The sequence below is a fragment of the Poeciliopsis prolifica genome, unplaced genomic scaffold, assembly GCF_027474105.1.
Source record: "Poeciliopsis prolifica strain line A6 unplaced genomic scaffold, Auburn_PproV2 SCAFFOLD003, whole genome shotgun sequence".
NCBI lineage: Eukaryota > Metazoa > Chordata > Actinopteri > Cyprinodontiformes > Poeciliidae > Poeciliopsis > Poeciliopsis prolifica.
The window spans coordinates 934,320-955,565 of NW_026562378.1; the positions used below are offsets into that span (position 1 = coordinate 934,320).

The 21,246-nt window shown below is 37.7% G+C and overlaps 1 protein-coding gene across 1 annotated transcript; it reads right to left on the bottom strand.

Annotated features, from left to right (window-relative positions):
• Positions 1-387: 387 nt before the first annotated feature.
• On the bottom strand, positions 388-14,855 carry LOC129352595 (carbohydrate sulfotransferase 11-like). Its single transcript, XM_055021664.1, has 3 exons — positions 14,354-14,855; positions 5,114-5,187; positions 388-2,050 (listed from the first exon to the last, which is right to left on the bottom strand). Exons 1-3 carry the CDS (start codon positions 14,445-14,447, stop codon positions 1,205-1,207), a joined length of 1,014 nt encoding a protein of 337 aa, XP_054877639.1. The 5' UTR covers positions 14,448-14,855; the 3' UTR covers positions 388-1,204.
• Positions 14,856-21,246: the final 6,391 nt, after the last annotated feature.

Below are 21,246 nucleotides of genomic sequence, written 5' to 3' on the forward strand. Positions count from 1 at the left end.
TCAATAGAAACAAGTGTTTATGTTGACCTGAGTATTTCTCCATTGTTCACATGCAGTTTAATGGACTCAAGCAAACACCAATTATTGCACGTCTATTATTATTGTTAGATGGCAGATGATTATATTATGAGTGTGTGTCAGTCAACATAAAACAGACTCTATAACGGTCTTGTATTTAACTTGTTTGTGTTATTGTCTATTGACAAACATCAGTATTTCAGGTCAGATGGTTTATTCTTGTCTGGAGCCTTTTTTCTTTTTCTTTGATTTCCATAAAGAAAAAACTAGTAATAACAGCGACATCCGGCTGAATTTGTAGACCTTCTGCATTTGTAAAAATAAGAAAAAAAACTATTTGTTCAGTTAAATAAAACACATGGAACCATCTTGGTGAAAATGCATTTATTTGAAAGACATGGAAGAACATATCTAGTTTGGTTTGGCTTTTTTTTAGAGCTAGAAATAATAAATTAAAATAATAGTTACACAAAAAAAAAATCTTTTCCTACAGTAAAAAACCCCCAGAACAATAGTCACAGTTAGAAAAACTGTCTTTATGCCAAGCGACAAAATGAAGGCCCACGATCCAAGGCACATGTCTGGAGACATTCGCTGTCCACACACGATCTGGATACGATTCGTTCTCCTCCTGCTCGCTCTAGAGCAGAGCTGTCCAAACAACGCAAACTTTGCTAACAAATGGTGGCAAAAGTGAGTATAATTTAGTCTTACATTAATTATGTAATGATAGCTTCTTTCTATCATTGACACATTCCATCTATAGTTCATTGTCGAGCAAAGAACCTAAAACAAAACAATTCAATTAGATCTAGCATTTTTAAAAAAAATTTAAGTTTGTGTGGCAAATGGATACTTTCCGCTTTACAATTTTGGCCAACATGGCAAAAAGTGTGGACACCACTGCTCCAGAGAGATTATCTATTGTGCAAATTCACCTTTGAAACAGCAGAAAACCAAAACTTGAACAGCATTTCACACATTCAGAGCCAGTGACTAACAGTTAACTCCACGTTTTCCATAAAATCTCATTTGCCTCGGGAGGCAGAAACTCCCATCTCCTCATGGGATGTCCTCACCAACTTTTGTTTTTCTCACCTGCTCAGATATAAAAACTTCATGTTTTTTCATTGAAAGCAGAAAGAGAAGCAGGTCCATACGTTTGTGTCTGAAAGACGTCCCGGCCTCATCTGAACTTGAGGTAGGCAGGAACCGAGTAGTTGAAGAGCAGGAAGTCCATGCGATACAGATTGTAGAGCTTTTTCTGGTAGAAGGGGCTGATGTTCTGGAAGAAGTTGGCCGCCATATCTCCAGTAGTCCTGGTGCTTTTGGACGAGGCGGGGAAGCGGACCTGCTGGTCCGCCCCGGCCAGCTGCAGCACATAGCGGGAGTCCTGCTCCAGCGTCTCATACTTCCCCACCACGTCGTAATGGATGAGGCAGGGGTGGCACAGCGAGTGCACCCGCTCCCAATGTTCGTTGAAGGGCTCTTCCCGCTGGGTCGCGGGGTCCACGAGGTAATACACAAACTCCTCAAAGGAGACGTCGTCCCCTTTCTCCAGGGCTTCTGGCCGAGGGTCTGGCCTGTGCCGGCGGACGATCTTTGTGCCGTATCGTTTGTGGAAAGCTGTATTGTAGCTCCGCGTGAATTTGTTGCGGTATGCAGAGACCAGCCGCTCAAAAGGCTCACGCACAAAAATGAACTTCAGGTATGAGCGCAGGCGCTGGTTGATCTGGGGGGTGGAGTACTCGGACAGAGTCCGGAGGTTTCCCTGGACGTGGGCCTCATTGGCGGGGATGGCTAGCGGGTCTTTGTGGTCACCGGAGACTCCCGTCAGAACCATGAGCACCCTCTTCCAGTTGGTGCAGGCCACTTTGGGCACGTAGCAGTACAGCAGGCCATGCTGGTCGTCCACAATAATGTGCTTCAGGTCTTCGGGGATGAGGACTCTGCGTTTGCGGGTGTAGGAGCGACAGGCCTCCTCCAGCAGCTCCCGGCGACCCTGATGGACGGCTGCCACAGCAGACTCCACCTGATGGGGAAAAAAAAACAGGAGCAGATTGATTCATTTGGTTCAGGTTTGGATGGTTTCAGAATGATTTTGGACAGAAAAGTAGCACACTTTGTAAATTACAGTCATGACATTTTGATAAATGCATGTCACACATATCCGATGGTTTGTTTTTTAGGACCATGTAATATTTTCCTACGATTTTACACATTTGCACTACTTGGTGTTGGGCTCATAATACACAGCACATCTGGAAAACCTTATTCCAGATTCTACTAATGAATCTCTTTACTCAACAATATACACAAATATCTCCCATTATGACAATGTGGTAAAGGATTTTTGCCAATTTAAAATCAAGAATCACATTTATATTAACATTCACGGCCTGTTATAAATACTTTGTTGTTTTCCCTTTGACAGCAATTCCAGCCTCAAGTCTTTTTGAATATGATGTCACCAACTTAGCTCCACTTTCGTTTTTTTATTTATTTATTTATTTTTACAGTTTATTAGATTGGGACAGATACTAGAAACATGGCTGCATCACAGTGTTCACAGTCCCTAGAAACGGTAGAGAGGTTCAAGTCTGGACTCTCAGGTGGAGAATGATTAATTAATTCTATTTGGAAAAAGGCTGCAACATAACAAAATGTGGAAAAAGTAAAGTGTTGTGGATACCTTCTGGATGCACTGTACCGGAGGATGTCCTCCTCATTAAATCAGATGCAGGACAGTCAGTTACTCTGCATGTCATGAGGACTTCGCTTCTCCATGGTGAGTGAAGCTCTGACTCCACAGAGGGTGGTCTCACCTCCGCTGGAACGTGCAGCTATCTGGTAAGACCAGGGGTCATCTAGTTCATCCTGTTCTCCTACTGGCACAAATGTCTTATTTACTCTTTTTATTTACTCGGGCCGGCTTGGCACTGCAGCAGCCACAGCCCCACAGCTCAGAGTCTGACTCTGTGGCCGACCCGATGACTGGCTCTCTGTGTCTGCCGACAGGCACTGGAACATCCAGGAAACACTGAGGGGCTACGCTCTGAGCAGCAGAACCTGGCCCATACTCTCACATAAACCTACACCTCACCTTTAAGTCTGTCCAAGTGGACAATGAGGGGACATTAGTAGCAATTGGGACCGTCCAAGTCAAACATGTCCTTGGGAGACAGCAGCAGGGTTTGGTACTGCTGCTGAGGGTTAACACAGAGGGTTTGGTTTTCAGGTGAACCAAATGCAACAAGGCCTGTCACCTTAACAAATGTTACTGGATGATAAACTACCCCAAAAGATATTGCGGTAAACAATGATCTTGTTTTGAGACCATTTTCAAGTAATATAATGACAATGACATCATAATGCAAGAACACCCTCTCAGAGGTCAATACATTTTAAATTTTAATAATCTGAAACTGGAAGACATTTTAAATATCACTGGACCAGCTGCGCTATGAAGCTTACAGGAAACATGTGCTGCATCCGATCACATGGTGAGTACGACCATGACATCATTGCTGGCCATAAAATGTCTTAATCGTTCCTCTTATTCTGACTTTATTGCTCCATTTTTGAAATATTCCTTCTTTATGTAAACAAAAATGAAGTGGCATCAGATTTTAGCAGTGGTAGGATTTTGCTGTGGTAAAAAACCTCGGCTCGTTCCTCCTGGTAGCACTCGACATGCGTGTTTGTATTTTACCCAGAATTCCCTGCACTCTACTAAATATTTAATAGAGAACAATACTAAATATATTGAGCCGATACCAAGTAAGTAAAGGCCAATATCATTAATACTGATACCAATATCAATACCTTTTATTACGTAGGTTTTTATATCGTTATACTGCTGACCTCTAAGTGTTTTTTTTTTCCTTAAAATTATTTTATTAAAATCAGAACAGAATCCGGACAAAATTTATAGACATCTACAAAATACAAGACAATGGAAATAATAATTAAAAAAACAAAAAACAAAACAAACAAAAAAAACAAAGCAAATTTATGTGCATATTTTTCTTAAAGTACAAAAACTATAATTTGAGAGCAAAACAAAAATCTGTTTTTGGGTAGAATTGAGAAACTACAAAACTAATACCGATTTAAAATTCAAGTAAAAATTGTAGAATTCAATAAGTTCTAAATTTCTCAAAATGTCTGACACTAGGAGCTCAGGTTCTATGAAGCCAAGATCTCTCCGTTTTTCAGAAGGGGAAACATGATAAATTGGTGGTTTGTTAAACACCAACTTTCCCCACTTTAACTATTTACTCTGCAATATTTATTGCTTATTTTTCCCAAACCTCTAAGTTTTAAGAGCTGCAGAAGATTGAGTTGGGACAGACAAACACGTTTGGCCAATAGTTTACCTCCTAATTATCATCCTGAGAGATTAGCAAGTTTTTCTATCAGGAGGAAGGAAAATTTAGAAATTATTACAAGCAGTTAAATTTAAGGGGAACCTGCTGGAGCTTGTTTGTTTTATGAAAATTAAACCTTCCTTCTCCACACAGACAGACTTGTCTAACTGTTGTGTCTTTACACAAACAGTGGATAGGTTTGAGATCTCAGTGTACAACCAACACAACCAACAAGGAAGGAATCAAAGGATAAAATGCAGGTGATAAAATAGAATATTTAAAGGTCTCGTCATCTGGTGAAGCTTTCTGTTGTTAAAAATTGAAAAATATTGATAACTATCAAATTCAAAGAGAAGGTTGAAATAGTTCAAAAAACTATTTCTGAGCACATTCTGAACAATAATAAAATGGGAAGAGTTAATTAGATCAATAACTGAAAAATATACATTAAGAGAATAACTTATATTCTGTGACTTATGTAGTTGTAAAATGTTTCAACATTAACTGCAAGAGAGGGAAGTGGTTCTTCTTTCTAAATCAAATATAAAATGGCGTTGATCTGCAAAGTCGCGTCTTAAGGCACAAAACGTCTGAAGCAGTGCAATTTTACTACTAGACATAAAAATCAAAGGGGCTTTTAACGTTGCCACAAAATAAAGAAACAAAGAAAAACAAAACGGCGTTCAGGTTTCTGAAAGAAGGGAACGTGTTCCCACACCACTGACCTGTTCCCCCTCATAGAGGCTCTGCAGGGGGCTCCTCCGGGTTTTCTGCCCACCGCTCCGCTCCGACAAATGTTCTGAAGAACAAAACACATCAGTGACAATGTTCAGCTCACAGAATACACACACTAGACATTAGTAGGTGTTGGCATATTTAAAGAGATGGGAATCACAGTCAACAATGCTCTAGCATCACAACACGTCAACAAACAATGAGGATAAAAAGTCTGAAGTTTAAGAATGAATAAAGCGGCTGAGTGCAAAGCTAACCTAACAAGGAGGCTCAGGGTGAAGAGGAGAGGATCAGTCTGAGCCTTCGGGTCGGCATCGTTTTACCACACACACACACACACACACACACACACACACACACACACACACACACACACACACACACAGACCATTTCACACAACCACACACACCCCTCCACAGCCCCCCCCCCCCACACACACACACACAGACACACCCACACCCACACACACAGACCATTTCACACAACCACACACACACACCACACACACACACACACACACACACACACACACACACACACACACACACAGACCATTTCACACAACCACACACACCCCTCCACAGCCCCCCCCCCACACACACACACACACCCACACCCACACACACAGACCATTTCACACAACCACACACACACACACACACACACACACACACACACACACACACCACACACACACACACACACACACACACACACACAATCACTGATGAACACTCACACTTGCTGAAGCATATATTTGCTTTGCTAGATTAGTGCAACAATCTGTAACATCTAACTGCCCAAACAACTAGCAGGAACCACACAACATCCCCGAAAACTTAAAAAGATCTGCATTAAGAATGACTTTGTCAGACTTTCAAAGCCAGGAGGACCAGGGAACAACGGAGAAACTCAAAAAGGGCAAGGAGAGAAATCTGTTCTACAAAATCCTCTCATTTTAAGCAACAGAGACCAACAAATCGGCCGAGAGTCACTTCATTTTAGGTGAGCTGCAGGTAACAGATACTTCCATGTAAAGCCCATCTTAGGTCACGTTAGTGTGTAAGGTAACGATAGTCAGCCCAGTGTTGCCAACCTACTTACTTTGTTGCCATATTTAATGACTTTTCAGACAAAGAATAAAAAAAATGAAAGAAATAAAATCAAAATTCAGAATCAGCAGGTCAGACCTTTGAAAGATCAGCCAGAGAAATTCAATCAGTGCACCCTTAAATTTAAGATCCTTTTTTAAATCATTCTCATCTTCCAAAAATACTGTGCACTGGTTTAGTGGCTAACCCCGTTTTATATTCAGCTTCAGAAATATGATGCATGAATTAGAAAGGGAAATATGAACCATGGAAAGGTGACATGGGCCTTGGCTCTATCATTTGCTGTTGTGTCATTCTATTTTTACCAGCACTGTAAGCTACAGCTAACATGCTAAGAATGTAAAGAAATCCTTCTTTAAAAAAAGTTTAAAGAAGGATTTTTCTATCTTGGATTAAAAAAACAAAAAACAAACATATATTCACTTTTCTTTTTTTTTTTATCATTTCAATGATCCATTTGACTTAAATCAACCCTTAAACATATTATACTAAATATTATAAATATATCCACTTGCATAAAAATGAGCCTTTATTCAAGCTTTTTTTATTATCAAGTTCTGAGTTCATTTAAAATGGGTCTCCTTAACAATGACCTCAATTCAACATTTTATTTCTCATTAATATCTACTCTGTAATAGGAGGTATGACACATGTAGTCCATAAACAGCAGCATAAAACCTCCAGATGTTATATTAACATCTGGAAACAGACCAGAGACTGCTCCACTTATGAGTGGATTATTATAAATTAATATCATTTGAGAAAAAGATGAAGCAGCAGAGCTGGCAGTTTATGGCTCTTCCAGAGGACGAGCTGCAGCCGTTTCACATATTACTCACTCGCTATGCTCCAGAGAGCCCAGAGCGCCACACACACAGCACACACACAGCACACACACTGTAAAAATGTAATGTCTGACTGCACTGGGAGTATGAAGGGCAGACAGGATTGTAAATTCTAAAATGTAATGTGTCAAAACAAATTGATGTAGTCTACATATATATATGCCTGTCTCTTACATGATCTATAAGCAGTCCTACTCAATAAGTCAGAATTTTATGAAAAAGTTCATGTATCTCAGTAATTCAGTTCACTAAATGAAACTCAGATTATTTCAAGTCTTTATTTCTATAATGCTGATCATAAAAGCCAATGAAAACATTTTGGATTAGAAAACAGAGGATTTTACACTGACCCACATCTGAACGCAACAACAACAAAAAAAACATCATTCAGTGCTTTAAACTTTACATTTCCCTCAAGCCCATTCTCAGAAAAGTCACAACATTTAGTATAGTGTGTTATAAATCCATGGAGCTTTAACTCTGTGCAGTGAAGCTGGAAGGTTTTGATGTTTTAATAAATGATCTGTCCTCATGTTTGGTTATTATTCACCAGCTACTATATATATATACACACTTTCTGTTTTTATTTCTTGTTATTCTTTTTAAATCATACATGGTTTTTACCATTACAATGACATATAAAAAAATAAAAAATAAAAATATCCTTCCTAAATTAGCTGATGGTACTTGTGCTTCTGGAACAGATCGTCCAGATAGCTGCAGTTTTTGAGGAAGAAGTGTGGAAATACTGTAAAGTCTCTCAATATTACTCCCAGGCCATTGCTATGTCAGAAACAATCTGCATTGGCTTATAACTCAAATACAAGGATAACGCTTATTTTCCACCGTTGCTCTTCTTGCTAAGCAGAGAAGAGCAACGAAGACAGCAGAAGGTCCAACCCAACATTTTTCTTTAACACTTCGATTTATCTGCTGACTCAGAACCACATTTCATGCATTAAAACATCCAAAGTCACGTTTTTCTCCTCCTCCATATAAAGGCCAATGAGCAAAGGTAATGTCTGCCTGGGTTTAGGAAATGACTAACACCTGGCAGACAGTGAGCTTCAGCAACAAGCTGAGATGGCACACACTGAATGCACACATTGTGTGACATCATCTCCCTGCTAATGTAGCATCATGGGAAATCTGAGTGGCTCTCTGGTGAAGATATTAGGACATTAAGCTATCAATTATTCTACCGGAATAATTAGATAGCTTATTCCAGTAAAATAAGCTATCCTATTCTACTGGATAGCTTATTCTACTGAATAAGTATCCGGTAGCTACAGTGATTGATTCCATATTAATCACTGTAATATATAATTATATATATATATATATATATATATATATATATATATATATATATATATATATATATATATATATATGTATATATATATATATATAGGTATATATATATATATATATATAGGTATATTATATATATATATATATATATATATATATATATATAGGTCTGACCTGCTGATTCTATATATATATATATTATATATATATATATATATATATATATATATATATATATATATATATATATTATATATAATATATATATATATATATATATATCCATCTAAAAGAGAGAGAGAGGGAGAGAAGTGAATTGTTCAGTAAAGCTCAGCTAAAGACGCTGATCGATCGCTTTGGAACTTTTCCATTTGAAACATTCTGGTTTCACCTGGTCTGGTGTGAAAACCCTGCAGCTCCACGAGTCACACAACCACAGCGCAGGAAATTAAAACGCAGGAAGGCCCATGTATGTTCGTCCTGTCTTGGCTATGAACGGAGCTCTGTTTGAATCCCACTGGGGAAACAACCCCTCTTTCTCTCCCCCCTTCAGCTTTCATGCCAAGGAGTCACTTTGCTAGAAATGCTGTAAAGTAAAAGCCTCATCCTTTTATGTGAAACATGAGTGTAAATCTTTCTTAACCTGTCAAAAAGTGTAGAAATGATGTAAGTGTGGAGCCAGAGTAGTTCTGGACAAAACTCAACAGTAAAAATCACCAATCAAGTCTTTCTCACTCACTCTAAATACTATGATTATGAATAATGTTAGTTTTATTCTAAAATGTTCAAGCATGTATTGCACATTTCTACAAGGAATACATAGAAGCAAGTTATTAATTTACAAATATAATACTCTCCAGATCTCAGACAGGACATTACAGTTAAATAAACCTGTTATGTTCCCCTCCCGTATACCGAACCTGAAGCTGAACCTGATGTTTGATACATAAATTCTCCATAATACAAATCTATAAACAGTTTCTGTTAATTATGTCAAGATGCAAGGAAGGGCAATTTTCTCTCGTATTGATCAATGGTTTTATTTTAAATATGCTGTAGGAGCCGTAGTTTGATGGTTGTTATAAATACCACCACGTTTAATTAGTTCACCTTTTGTCGCTTGTTTAATTTTTAGAAATTGAGCCACAAAAAAGCTGATAAACACAAGAAGAAGAAAACTAGACAAAACCATTTCTATTCTGCTTTTTCTCGCTCTGCTTTTTCACGCTGCTGCTGATGCTGACGAAGTGTCAGCAGTCTCGTCTAAATGTGGAACCTTTCCCCATTCAACAAACAAAAACATGATCTGATTAGTGCGTCCATACATGTCAAATTCAGGCTTCTCTACAAGTAGGTCTTTTTATATCTGCAACAGCGTGCATGATGTAAATTTTGCGTCTGCTTTTATTAGTTTCTGCAGGCATCTGTTTGCAGCCTGGACGTTGGTACATGTGGTGCCAAACACACACAGCTGATGAGAAAAACATTTAGCTCCAACATGAGCAGAGATTTGTTTGGAAGAAAACAAAGTGTGGGAGGATTTCTCTTGTTTTCCTCAGTTGCATAAGTCCATCTCTTGGGGGACTGCAGGGTCACAAAAACTGCTGAGAAACCAACTTTATTATTCCTCGTTACTCGTCTCTCGACTAGACCGTCGACCAAACCATCGCATCATCATGCATAGAACAGTCTGTCAGGTATAGTTGTGAGTGGAACGCTGTGCTCAGTAACAAGCCGTCAGGTCCAGGTGGGCTGTGTTCCCATGTGGAGAGTGTTTAGCTGAAGGAAATGTTATCTGTGCTGCTTGTTTTGATGGGTTCTGAAAAAGTCCAGGAGTAGTTTTATCTGCCACAGGGCAAATCTGCAAATCATTTGACAATAACAGCTTTCAAAACAGATGGTCCTGATCAGATTCAGAGGAAGCAGAGGACTGCTTGTATAATAACCTCAGACAGGCTGAGGGAGAGCAGTCCTCTACACACGTCCTGCAGTACATATGTGATGCTGTTATGTAATAAAGCAGTAAAATCTTCAAAAAGTGATAAAACATCACTGAAACATTATGTAATGATCAATGCAAAACATAATAAAATCCTATTGCAAAATGTAAGAGCCGATTATAATAATGTGGGTTGTAGGTTATAGAAGAATTTAAATCGAACTTTTGGTCATCTAGTTCCCTTTTCAGACACAAAGCCAGAACCTGCAGCATTAAGCTCCATGTAAACCATGAAAAACAAAATGAAATCTTGCGAGAAAATACATGTTCTAAAAAAACTTGCAAATTTATGAGTTTGAAAAGTCAAGATTTTTCTGTAAAACTCCTGAGAAATGTTGATATTTATCTAAAAATAAATTCTGCCTCCAACCTGCAACCTGCAGCATCCAGCCTGCAGCCTCCAGGTTGTTGCTAGGTAACCCAAGAGCGTGCTAGTTGATGTCATCGACTTTGTTTAGCCAGTTGTGACAACTTTCCTCAGCCTACATCCCCCAGAATGCTATGCAGCTCCGGATCAGAGTTCAGTGAAATTACTGACCCGTTTATTGGACTTATCTACTGATATTGATCACATATTTACTGCAACATATTGTTTATTGATTTATCAGATGAGAATGGTAGCTTTGAGTCATTTTTAAAGTAATATTTAAAATGGCATAATAATACAAGTTTGATCAACTCATTTTGTAAAAATTCTCAACACTGGAACTTCTAAATATTTGAAGTAAAACACAGAAACTAAATACAATATATAAAACAAAAACAGAAATAAATAGATAAAAAGGATTATGAAGTCTGAAAAAAAAATCTTCCTTCAAAAAATATGAATCATCCGAACGGAAATTATTGAGCTCATTTTAATTCATCTCTCAATTAAAGATGACCTGCTCATTGCAACAGGCTTGTGAGACTAATACAGCACCTGTATCAGTCAGAGGCCTCTTCAGACTCACTGCAAAACTGACTGCTACAGGAGACACTTCCTGCCTACAGCATCAGCCTCCAAACCGACCGCTTGCACATGATTTGAGTTATAACAACATGTAATTTCTCTTTGGCAAAAATAAAGTATTTGTGAATCGAATTATCAGGATGTTTCTTTGAAGATCTCCACTTTTCTCTTGGACTAAAGTGGACCAATGCTCACATCTGCAGTACATGCACTGGAGAGCCGCACTGAGTCCGTAGCTTAGTGTTGTGGGTTCAGAGTTCCAAAGTACATAAAAAACTGCAATCCTATAAGTGCAAGTGGAGTATTCCTCCGTTTACTGAGCATCTTGCTGTTTCATAAAGAGTTTAGACAAACAGCCTGACCTTTAGCCCACAGTGAGCAGAAAAGAACTGTTCAGCTGTTCCAAATATGGATGAAGTGTTCATGCTTATTTCTGAAATCAATCTATTCAAACTGAAAGCCAACAGGCTGTATTAATTTGTCAAAAGCATGCTGCTTTCCAAGTGCATTGAAGTGCATGAAAGCAGAAATACCAGAGTGAGTGTTCCACCGTTCTGCACACGGCTTCATTCCTGCAGACGCTCCAGAACGGATCCGGGACACGAGGCAGGACAGCAGCAGGTGAGGAGGAGCAGTCAGCAGAAAACTGACTGCAGGGACCAGATATTCACTCATTCAACCCTTCATTGACACGTTCATCTCCATGGTTACATGGATTTTGACGTGTTAAAAAAACTGAATACAATTCATCGCTTTTTTTTAAATACACAACAACTTTCACAAGAGATAAAATTTGGCTGACATTTACGCCTGCTGCAATAAATCAATTAGTCTTATGAAAATTTAAAAGAAGCTCAATAATTTCCATTAGTGTGACTTTTTTCATTTTCTGAAGGACAATTTGTTTACAAAAACTTCATTTATTTTACTTACTTATTTCTTTGGATGTTTAAATGTCTTCCAGTTTCAGTTCTAAATGTTCATTAGAATGAAAATGTATTGATCTTTCACAATGTGTGCCTGCATTATTATTATTATGCTATTATATGCCACCAATAGTAACAGCATAATTTCATGTTCCAATCAGCGTTAGAATAATGGGGCTTTTCATTATAGTTTAGTTTTCTTTCATTATGATATTTTGTTTGTTTAATTCAGTTTGTTTAAATTAGTTTTTAGAGAGGGTTTGCTAGTAACACTGTTTAACTTTAGTTCAGGTTTTAACCAGCACCACCAGGATGAGGACGGAGTGCAGTAATTTTAGACGTAAACTGCTGTTGTGGAAAGAAAAAAGAAATCGGTTATAAAAGTTGACAAATTTATAAACACAAAAATGAAGAATTTCATTTTTGTGTTTATGCATAACCATCACAGGGTTATGCATGTTATTTATATCTATAATAGCAGTAAGTTTTAGAAAGCTTTATAAACACACAATATAGTTCCACATTAAGTCATACTTTTTCCACCAATAATTACCATCATTTTTGACATTTATTTAAATGAATGGAAATGTTCTCTCAATTTCAGTCGTTATTATTTTGTTTGTTTTAGTTGACTGTAATGTTGACAGCTGATCACAGCTGGGTTGATGTTGTGTTGGACATTCTGCTAAAACCAGCTGCTGCTCCGTCCGGATTATAAAACTGATGAACTATTGAGCTGTGGGCTGTTGAATGTTGGAGGCAAAAATAATCCTAACCAGGACGTCCAGCACTATGAAGCATCTGATTGGTTAAAATCCACAAAGATAAAACATATTCAGGAAACGCTACAAAACAGTACAAAGAAGAAATCTCTATGATTATTACGACACATAACTCCACTCTGTGACATCACAGCAGGGACCAGATATCCCTCTGTTATTCCACAGTCTGTGTGGATGAGGAGGAACAGAGAGTAACCACGGTGATAATCAATGATGCACACAAACAGGGAAATGCTGCATTGCAATAAGAATTTACACTCCATTGGACTATTTCACCATTGGTCCAGTGGCGCCCCCAAGGGGAGACCAGAGGGGCCATGGCCCCCCAGGAAAACCCGCTCCAGAGAGTAATGTTCAGGCTGAAATTTTTCAGTCAAGACATAAATGTAAGTCCAATAAATAATAAATAACCCTAACCATAAATATATATATATATATATATATATATATATATATATATATATATATATATATATATATATATATATATATATATATGAAAATGACACTCACATTCAGGACACTCTTGGATGTGCAGGAGTGTCCATTAACTCCACCCCACTTTGCTGTGCTGAAGCCTCCCAGCAGCATGCTGCTGCCACTACCGTGCGTCACTCCAGGGGATGTACTGTTCTGATTGATTAGTGGTCCCATTGGATTTTATTAATGAGTATCAGAGCAATTTGGTTGCTGGATTCATATACCAATGGTTTTACATTTTTATTTATACAAAGAAATTATGATGATAATAATAATAGAAGGAAAAATGTGAATCTCATCATTCCTTCTACTTCACATATGTGTGTAATATAGATTATACTTTTAATAAAATTCCATTTTTAGATACAGCATTAAATATGGAAACAGAAACACAAAATATTGAAAAAGACTGAATGGACTTATTCAGAAAATGACTTAGTGCTCCAATGTGCAGAATGCACATGTGCACAACAGGGTCCACTGAAGCACAAAATAAGATTTCTTAAAATATAAATATAGAAAATGACCTAAATGTAAATGAATTCCAATTTGAATGTATTATGATGGCTGCAGGAATGATTGCTTCACATCTAATGATTGATAATTGCAGTCAACCTGATGGGATTGGCCACACCTGAATGGATTTGACTGGAAGGTGTTCTTTTGTCTCTGGTTGGGATCCAACACGTTCTGGTGAATCAGGCTCAGACTGGGCTTTTTACCCCAGATAAAGATGAATGTCAAACGGACACACTGGAACACAGACGAGTATTTCTGTTCCATCACAGGGTTATGCATGTTATTTGTGTTATCGCTCACCTGGCCTCAGACTGCTGTTAAAGTAGAAGATGACCACAATAAAGCATCCCAGACACAGGGCAGAAACCATCCGAATCCCTCTGGGTTTTCTCATTCTGAGTGTGTGGGCCGACTGCTGCCCGGGCTCAACCGGCGTCCGTCCTCTTCCTACTTTATTACCGATAACAGCACCGAGCCGGCCCGCTCACAGCTCCCGGCCCTGGTTATTTCCTCGCGCATGTTTGCATGTCCTTACCGGAGGACAAAGCCACGAAAAGAAAAGGAGAGAGAGAAAAAAAAGGTGGGGGGGGCGGGGAGGCGGCAGCCGTAGCGAAAAGCCCGCCGTCCTCCTGTATTTTTAACAATTACTGTGGCGTTTCTGTGCGCTGCAGGAAAACCAGCCGGACGGACTTCATTACTGCCTGCGTCGTCCGAGCGGAGGTCACCGGCTGCCGGGTTCCGTTAAGGGGCTTTTATGTGACCCTGCGGGCATTTCCTCCCGCTCAGTTAACCCCTTTCTGCCCAAAACCCAGAGGCTTGCGGTTACTCTTTAAGTAAATCGTCAAGCTATTGTCTCAGCGGGTGGACTTCCGGTCACCTTTTTCAAAGTAAAAGCTTTCCCCGAAAGGGACCGGATCAGGTTCACAAGCTGCACAAAACAAATAGATTTTTTTTTACTCCGAGTCCTGACCATTTGAAAAAACAAAACGAAAAAAAAAAAAAAAAAAAAAAAAACCTAATAATAATAAATATTTTTTTTAGAAATACTTGTTTTAATGTTGTAATAACAAAAACACATTTCCATTTTTAGAGGTTAAAATAAAGTCAAATATATGTTCAAATGAGGATGAATATAGTTATTTATTTATTTCAAGGATAACCCCTTAACACCATCTCAAATGGGGTATCAAAAGGGTTCAGTATTTTATGGGATGTTGGTATTTTTTTGAAAAAAGTTTTAAAAAAATTTAAAAAATCAGTTTGCAAAATAATTATAAAAAATTATCTAGAACTATATTACTGATACTTTTCACTCCAGAAATTCAGTGCAATTTCTTTTTAAAAAATTGAAAAAATACTACAACCTGATTTTTTATCATATAAATTACATTAAAAATATTTGTTGGTTCCTTAAATTTTTACCCATAGTTCTAAACGGGGAACGTATGTGACATGTATACATCATGTAATTTGCATGACTGCTGTACATATGCAGTGTCTTATAAAACAGACTTATAACAGAAACAAACTACTGTTCAGTGATGAAACAAATAAAAAAGTGTGAAATATATTCTACTAGCTGGTGTAGTCAAAAGCAGTTTGGCTGGTTACAGTCAAATCCCACTGGTTTTCAAAATTATATCAGCAACTGTGTTAGATTAGGTAAGATGTTATACCTAGGCAAATAAAATAACATTATGCATTCCCATAATGAGACTTTTATATAGTTATTAATTACGTCATTCTAGGCACATAAAAAACATCAATATAATAAACATAATGAAAGTCCTGCATAAAAAAAAAGACAAAACTAATTAATTATAAATAATTTTTATTATGATTTGCTTTGAAATGTATCATTTTAACTGAAACACAAGTTACCAAGCAATTTCTAGGAAACAAAAATAAATTGTATTTACGGAAAGCTTTGAAAAAGTTGGAAAAGCTAGAAAAGAAAAATTCAAGAAGAATGTTCCATGCTTTTATTTTAAAGTCACAAACAAATCCTCATCCGGGGTGTTTCTGTTCTTCTTTACTAAACTTCAACCCTGCAAACACTCACACGTGTTATACCTCAGTGTGACAAATTTAATGGCTGGTCAGGTTTTTCCTCCCAGTTTAGTGATTGACTGGGTTCTCTGCCAGAGGTCAGAACAAAAGCCAAGGGTCACAAAAAAAGAAAAAAAAAAATACTCTCTTCACTTAAACAGAGCTATGGGTGGAGGAGCAGTTATGGTAAGTAGAGTTTTAGTTACAATGAGCACTTCTGTTTTATTGCTTTGCTGAACGTTTTTTTTTTTGTTATGGAATCTATCCAATAAAATGTTCCCTTTTGTCTTCTAACAAAAAAAGAGAGAAAAAAGCAGCATTTAAAAAAAAAACACATTTTGTTAAATCTTCACATTGTGCCAGGGTTTCAGCATCTAAAGTGAAATACACAAGTAATTCTTCTCTATTCACAGAACCAAGTGTCAAAAACAGCTTTTCATCATCAGAATAATGTTTTGTTGCAAAGTAGAGCCAAGGAACTTTATGTGTTTCAGTCAGAGCCAGATGTAAAAAAACGAGGTAGTAAAAAAAGTATAAAATGGATCTCAGTGAAACTATAATAAATAGTGACTGAAGATGTAGAGTTCTGCATGTCTAAACATGTTTAGAGAAATGAAGGAATTCAGAGTTAGGATGGTAGAATGCGTCTCATTATCATACTGTACATCCTGAACCGACTTACAGAAGCTTAGAAAGCTATTCCCATTCCAAATCACGTTCCTTATGATGCTCCAGATAATAATAAAAAAGATTCTTTTTCAACAGATAATACATTTTACTTTTATAATGAGAACAAGTTTTCTTTGTTTCTGTATGAAGTATGAAAATGTTTGTTTTTTCTGTAATTTTTTTTCAAGACAACATAAGAATTGTCTTATGTTGTCATACACAAACATTGTTATCCTGTGATAACTGACACTTACATGTTGTCATCCATATCATCATTTTGTTTCAGAAACTATAAACTACAGTTGACTACATTGAATATTAGTCTTTATATTATGTGGAAAAACTGTCACAGAAAGAAACATGAAATTGAACTGACACGACCTGCACACTTTCTGTCATCATCAAACACGTACATGGAAGGTAAGCTTAGCAAGCACAAAATTACAATGTAAGAAAAACCCCCAAAAAACACTTCTAAGATAAAAAAAAACATATCAACCAAATCTTTTTTGGATGTCCAGAATTTTATTTTATGTATTTGTGAATATCTATTGCTGAAAACCAAATATATATGTATGGAAAATGTGATGTAATTTACCTATTAGATATCTAAACATTATTTACAATAATGCCTAAGATTTCAGAATTATTGATTTGTACCATGAAGATGTGGTCTATGGATATTTGGATACATTCCCATTCTGGGTTTAAAATGTCAAAATAGCCACCTAAGCTTTATAGAACCTGTCAAACTCAGGGCCCAGGGGCCAAATCCAGCCCACCATTGCATTTTATGTGGCCCTCTCCATTCTACACTACAATCTAGAGGGCCTGCAAGATAATAGAGCCTTCAAGATAAACAGTTATGTGCTTTAATATTATTTTAGCAGTCAGATCATAGCAGTTTTTAATCATATTCTGCTTTACATCAATTTTATGCTATTCCACAAATGTGGAAATTCACACAAAATCAACAGATCTACACATTTTCAAACCCTCTAATGCATAAGTGTGAGTTTATTGCACATTTTCAACAATGTCCAAATCATTGAGTTTTGCTACTTCCGCCCTGCAGGCGGCAGTGTTTCTGACTTCTGCTTCATTGAAGCTTCACTTTGCCTCAAGTCAGAAACGGTTTTATGAACCAGCCCTTGAGAACTTTCATGATCTAGATATGGCCACAATGAAGATGACTTCACATTCTTGTTTATAGGAACTTTAGAAACTTTAGAAAGGATTTAGGATTTCTAAATTTTATTAATATATTTTTATTATATTAATAAAAATATAAATATAACTGACTTACCACCGTCCCATGCAAGTAACGTAATCACTGATAGCTTGATTTTGACAAATAAGAATGTATTAATATTTTCAAAAAAGTGTGTTTTGTTTATTAAATGGTAAAACTGCTTTCTATACAGGCACATGAAGTGCAGTAATCTAACTGATATGATGTGTAACACGCTTCCTGAACCTTCAACACCATAAAACACAAGAAGGAACATCTCACAACTCCTTGAGTCCACCTTTAGCTAATTAGAGCAGTACAGGACAACTCACAGAGCTACTTTTGACCTTTGGCCTCCCCTGCATTCCTCACATCCATCGTCCCAGGAGTCACAAATCAAGATCCCCAGGAGAAGTCAGGACAGGTTTGGAAGCACGCGACTGATCAAACCTGAGGCCTAATGGAAGGCTGGTGTGAAGCCTGTCTGTGTTTACAGTCTCAGGATGGAATGGTGGCTAATGGCTGCCAGGTCAACAAGCCGGAGCACATTTTCCAAGAGGCCAGCCGGTCTAACGAGAAGTGTCGAGCAGACTCATTCCATGGTCAGAGGTTGGCACAAACAGCTGCCAGCCTGTATCTGGTTGGTGAATTAACAGGCTTAGACAGACACAGGGTCCGGACCCCGGGCTTACAGCTGTAACACTGACTGAAGCAGACAGACGAGTTCAGGTCAACACCATGACCCCCCGTACATATCAGAACAATTCATAGCATTTTATTGGATCCAAAATGAGGCAGTATTTTTTTCCAAAATTTTGTGATAAAAAAATCATATTATGACAATAGGAAAAAGTATGAAATAGCCTATGTGTGTATGTAAGCATTAATAGGCCTTTAAATCTGCAGGAAGGAACTTTTATAAAAAATATTTTTTTATTTGCTAAAACTGTCATTGAGTCATGTTAATAATACGAAACAGATAATCTGTGAAAAGATCAATCCAGATCAAATTCCAAAAGTCTGAAACGTAAAGAATGAATTTTAAATTCCACCTTCAAGAGGGTGCTGTGGTGGCGCAGGGGCAAAGCATGAACCACACATTGAGGCCTTAGCCTCACACAGCAGCAGCCACCGCTTCCACATTCAGCTCCTCTAGACTAGCCGAAGGAGCCATTCACAAACAGCTGGTGGAATGAACATCTGCTGAGCTCATCATACAAGTTACTTCTCTGTGAAACGAGTCAAAGAATGACTGTAAACAGCACACAAGAGAAAGACTGTTGTGATGACTTCCTGAAGGCAGAGTTTCAGAAAGAGCAGGAGCTTCTTAAAGAAACAGAGGCCCAAATTCAAGGCATTGATTTATAAAGTCTAATTTATTTTAAGTCATATTTGAAATATTCAGTATTTCTTATATTAACTGAAGTTAATATAAGAATATTAGTTACTTGACTGCGCTCTAAATTGATGAAACACATAATCCTGCCTCTTTAAGGTGCAGACATGGGATGCAGAGATTGGTTGGACAAGTCTGCCCTCTACAGGCTGATGACTGTCAGCATCAGCACTGTACAGTCAGCGTATGGAGACAACTGTACAGATCATTGTGTGACCGATGCATGAGTCAGAACACCAAGTGGTCAAAAACATGAAGAATAGAGAAAACCCCTCCAGCTGGTGTACAATCGTTTAACTCCACTCTGAGTCCTGTGGAAGGTGGGAAATATTTGATCATGTTCATTTTTGAAGGTTTTCTCTCACAGAACATGACTGTTAGGTTCTCCGGGCTTAAGCTGTGAGTGTGTTTCCTCAGGGTGTGTCCTGCAGGGATAAGATACAGAATGCATGACTTTCCTGATTCTCCGCAGGAAACAAACTGGTTGTTTCCTGCAAAAAAACAAAAAACAAAACAAAACAAAAAACAAAAAAACACCTGTATTTCAAAGTCAATCAATAACTGAGGAACACAGGCTGTTTCAGTAAAGGTGAGATGAATGAAAATGACATGCGGTTAGTTGAAGTTTTTTTATGTTCGGCTAGGTTAATGATTTGCAGAAAGTACACTACAAAAGGTGATCTGTGTCAGCAGCAATGGGACATTCGATTGCATAATTCCACCATGTGACTTGTGCCGGCCAGTGAGGAAATCAGCAAGTCATAGTGAGACGAGGTTGCTTTTTAATTAGGCTTCACAGCGTCAGCAGACGATTAAATGTCCTTCTGGAAAGTTCTTCAGCCGTTTCGGGACGCGTCGTTCTCCTCACCCAGGAAGCAAAGGGAAGAAAGCTCCAAGTTTCCTTTAGATAAAGTGGACATAATTCGAGTGATCTAAGTCAGCTTCACTGTGGTTTGTGTTTGTCTGGTAGACGTTTCCAGATATCACTTCCTTCATGATGGTTGCTTTATTCTAGAGATTTTGTTTATGAAGCTGTTTCAGGGTGGCTGGTGCAAAGAACCCCATTAGATTGAAATATATATTCCATTAAATATGTGGTTTTACTGTAACATCCACCAGAAGTTGCCATCTAATACGGAAATTTCCAAATTGTTCATTTTCCGACCCTGAAAATAAGAGCAGATAAAGACCTTTGACCCTGAAATCATTTCTACTCAGATACTGATACCAACAGACTGTATACGGATAATATACGCAGCAGAAACCAGATGTTCACACATGCTGAACATAAATACTATACACACAGTTAGTTTGAGTTCTTTTATGTCCGACTAAAGATATTACTTAAGTTAATGTTCAGGTCATAACACTTGATGCAACTAATCTAAACGATTTTGCAAGAAAAGTTGTTAAACAAAACCTTTAATCAAGTGTTTTCTTGAACTATACCACCATGGATTTAAATTCACTGTCTGACTTTAAATCAGACCAGACTTATATTGCTTAAGGGCATTTAGAATGACCAGAAATATTTTTATTATTTAAATATCACAATAATCATAGAAAATATGTCAGAAAATGACTTAATAATGTCTTCAAAATCAGAAGTGTACATGTATTTCTTTTTTTTTCTTTTAGGTCTCCTTCCACGAGCTTCTCACTACAGCCAGCTGGAGTTCTGGTCCATTTGTCCAGACAGAACTGGTGGAACTGGGTCAGGTTTGTGGGTTTCCACCTCACTCCAACACGCAACAATCATGAGATCAGAAATATCATCAAAGACACAAGACCAACAATCAGGTGACATAATTATCACAGAACCAATGGACCTAAGAGGAGACAGAGGAC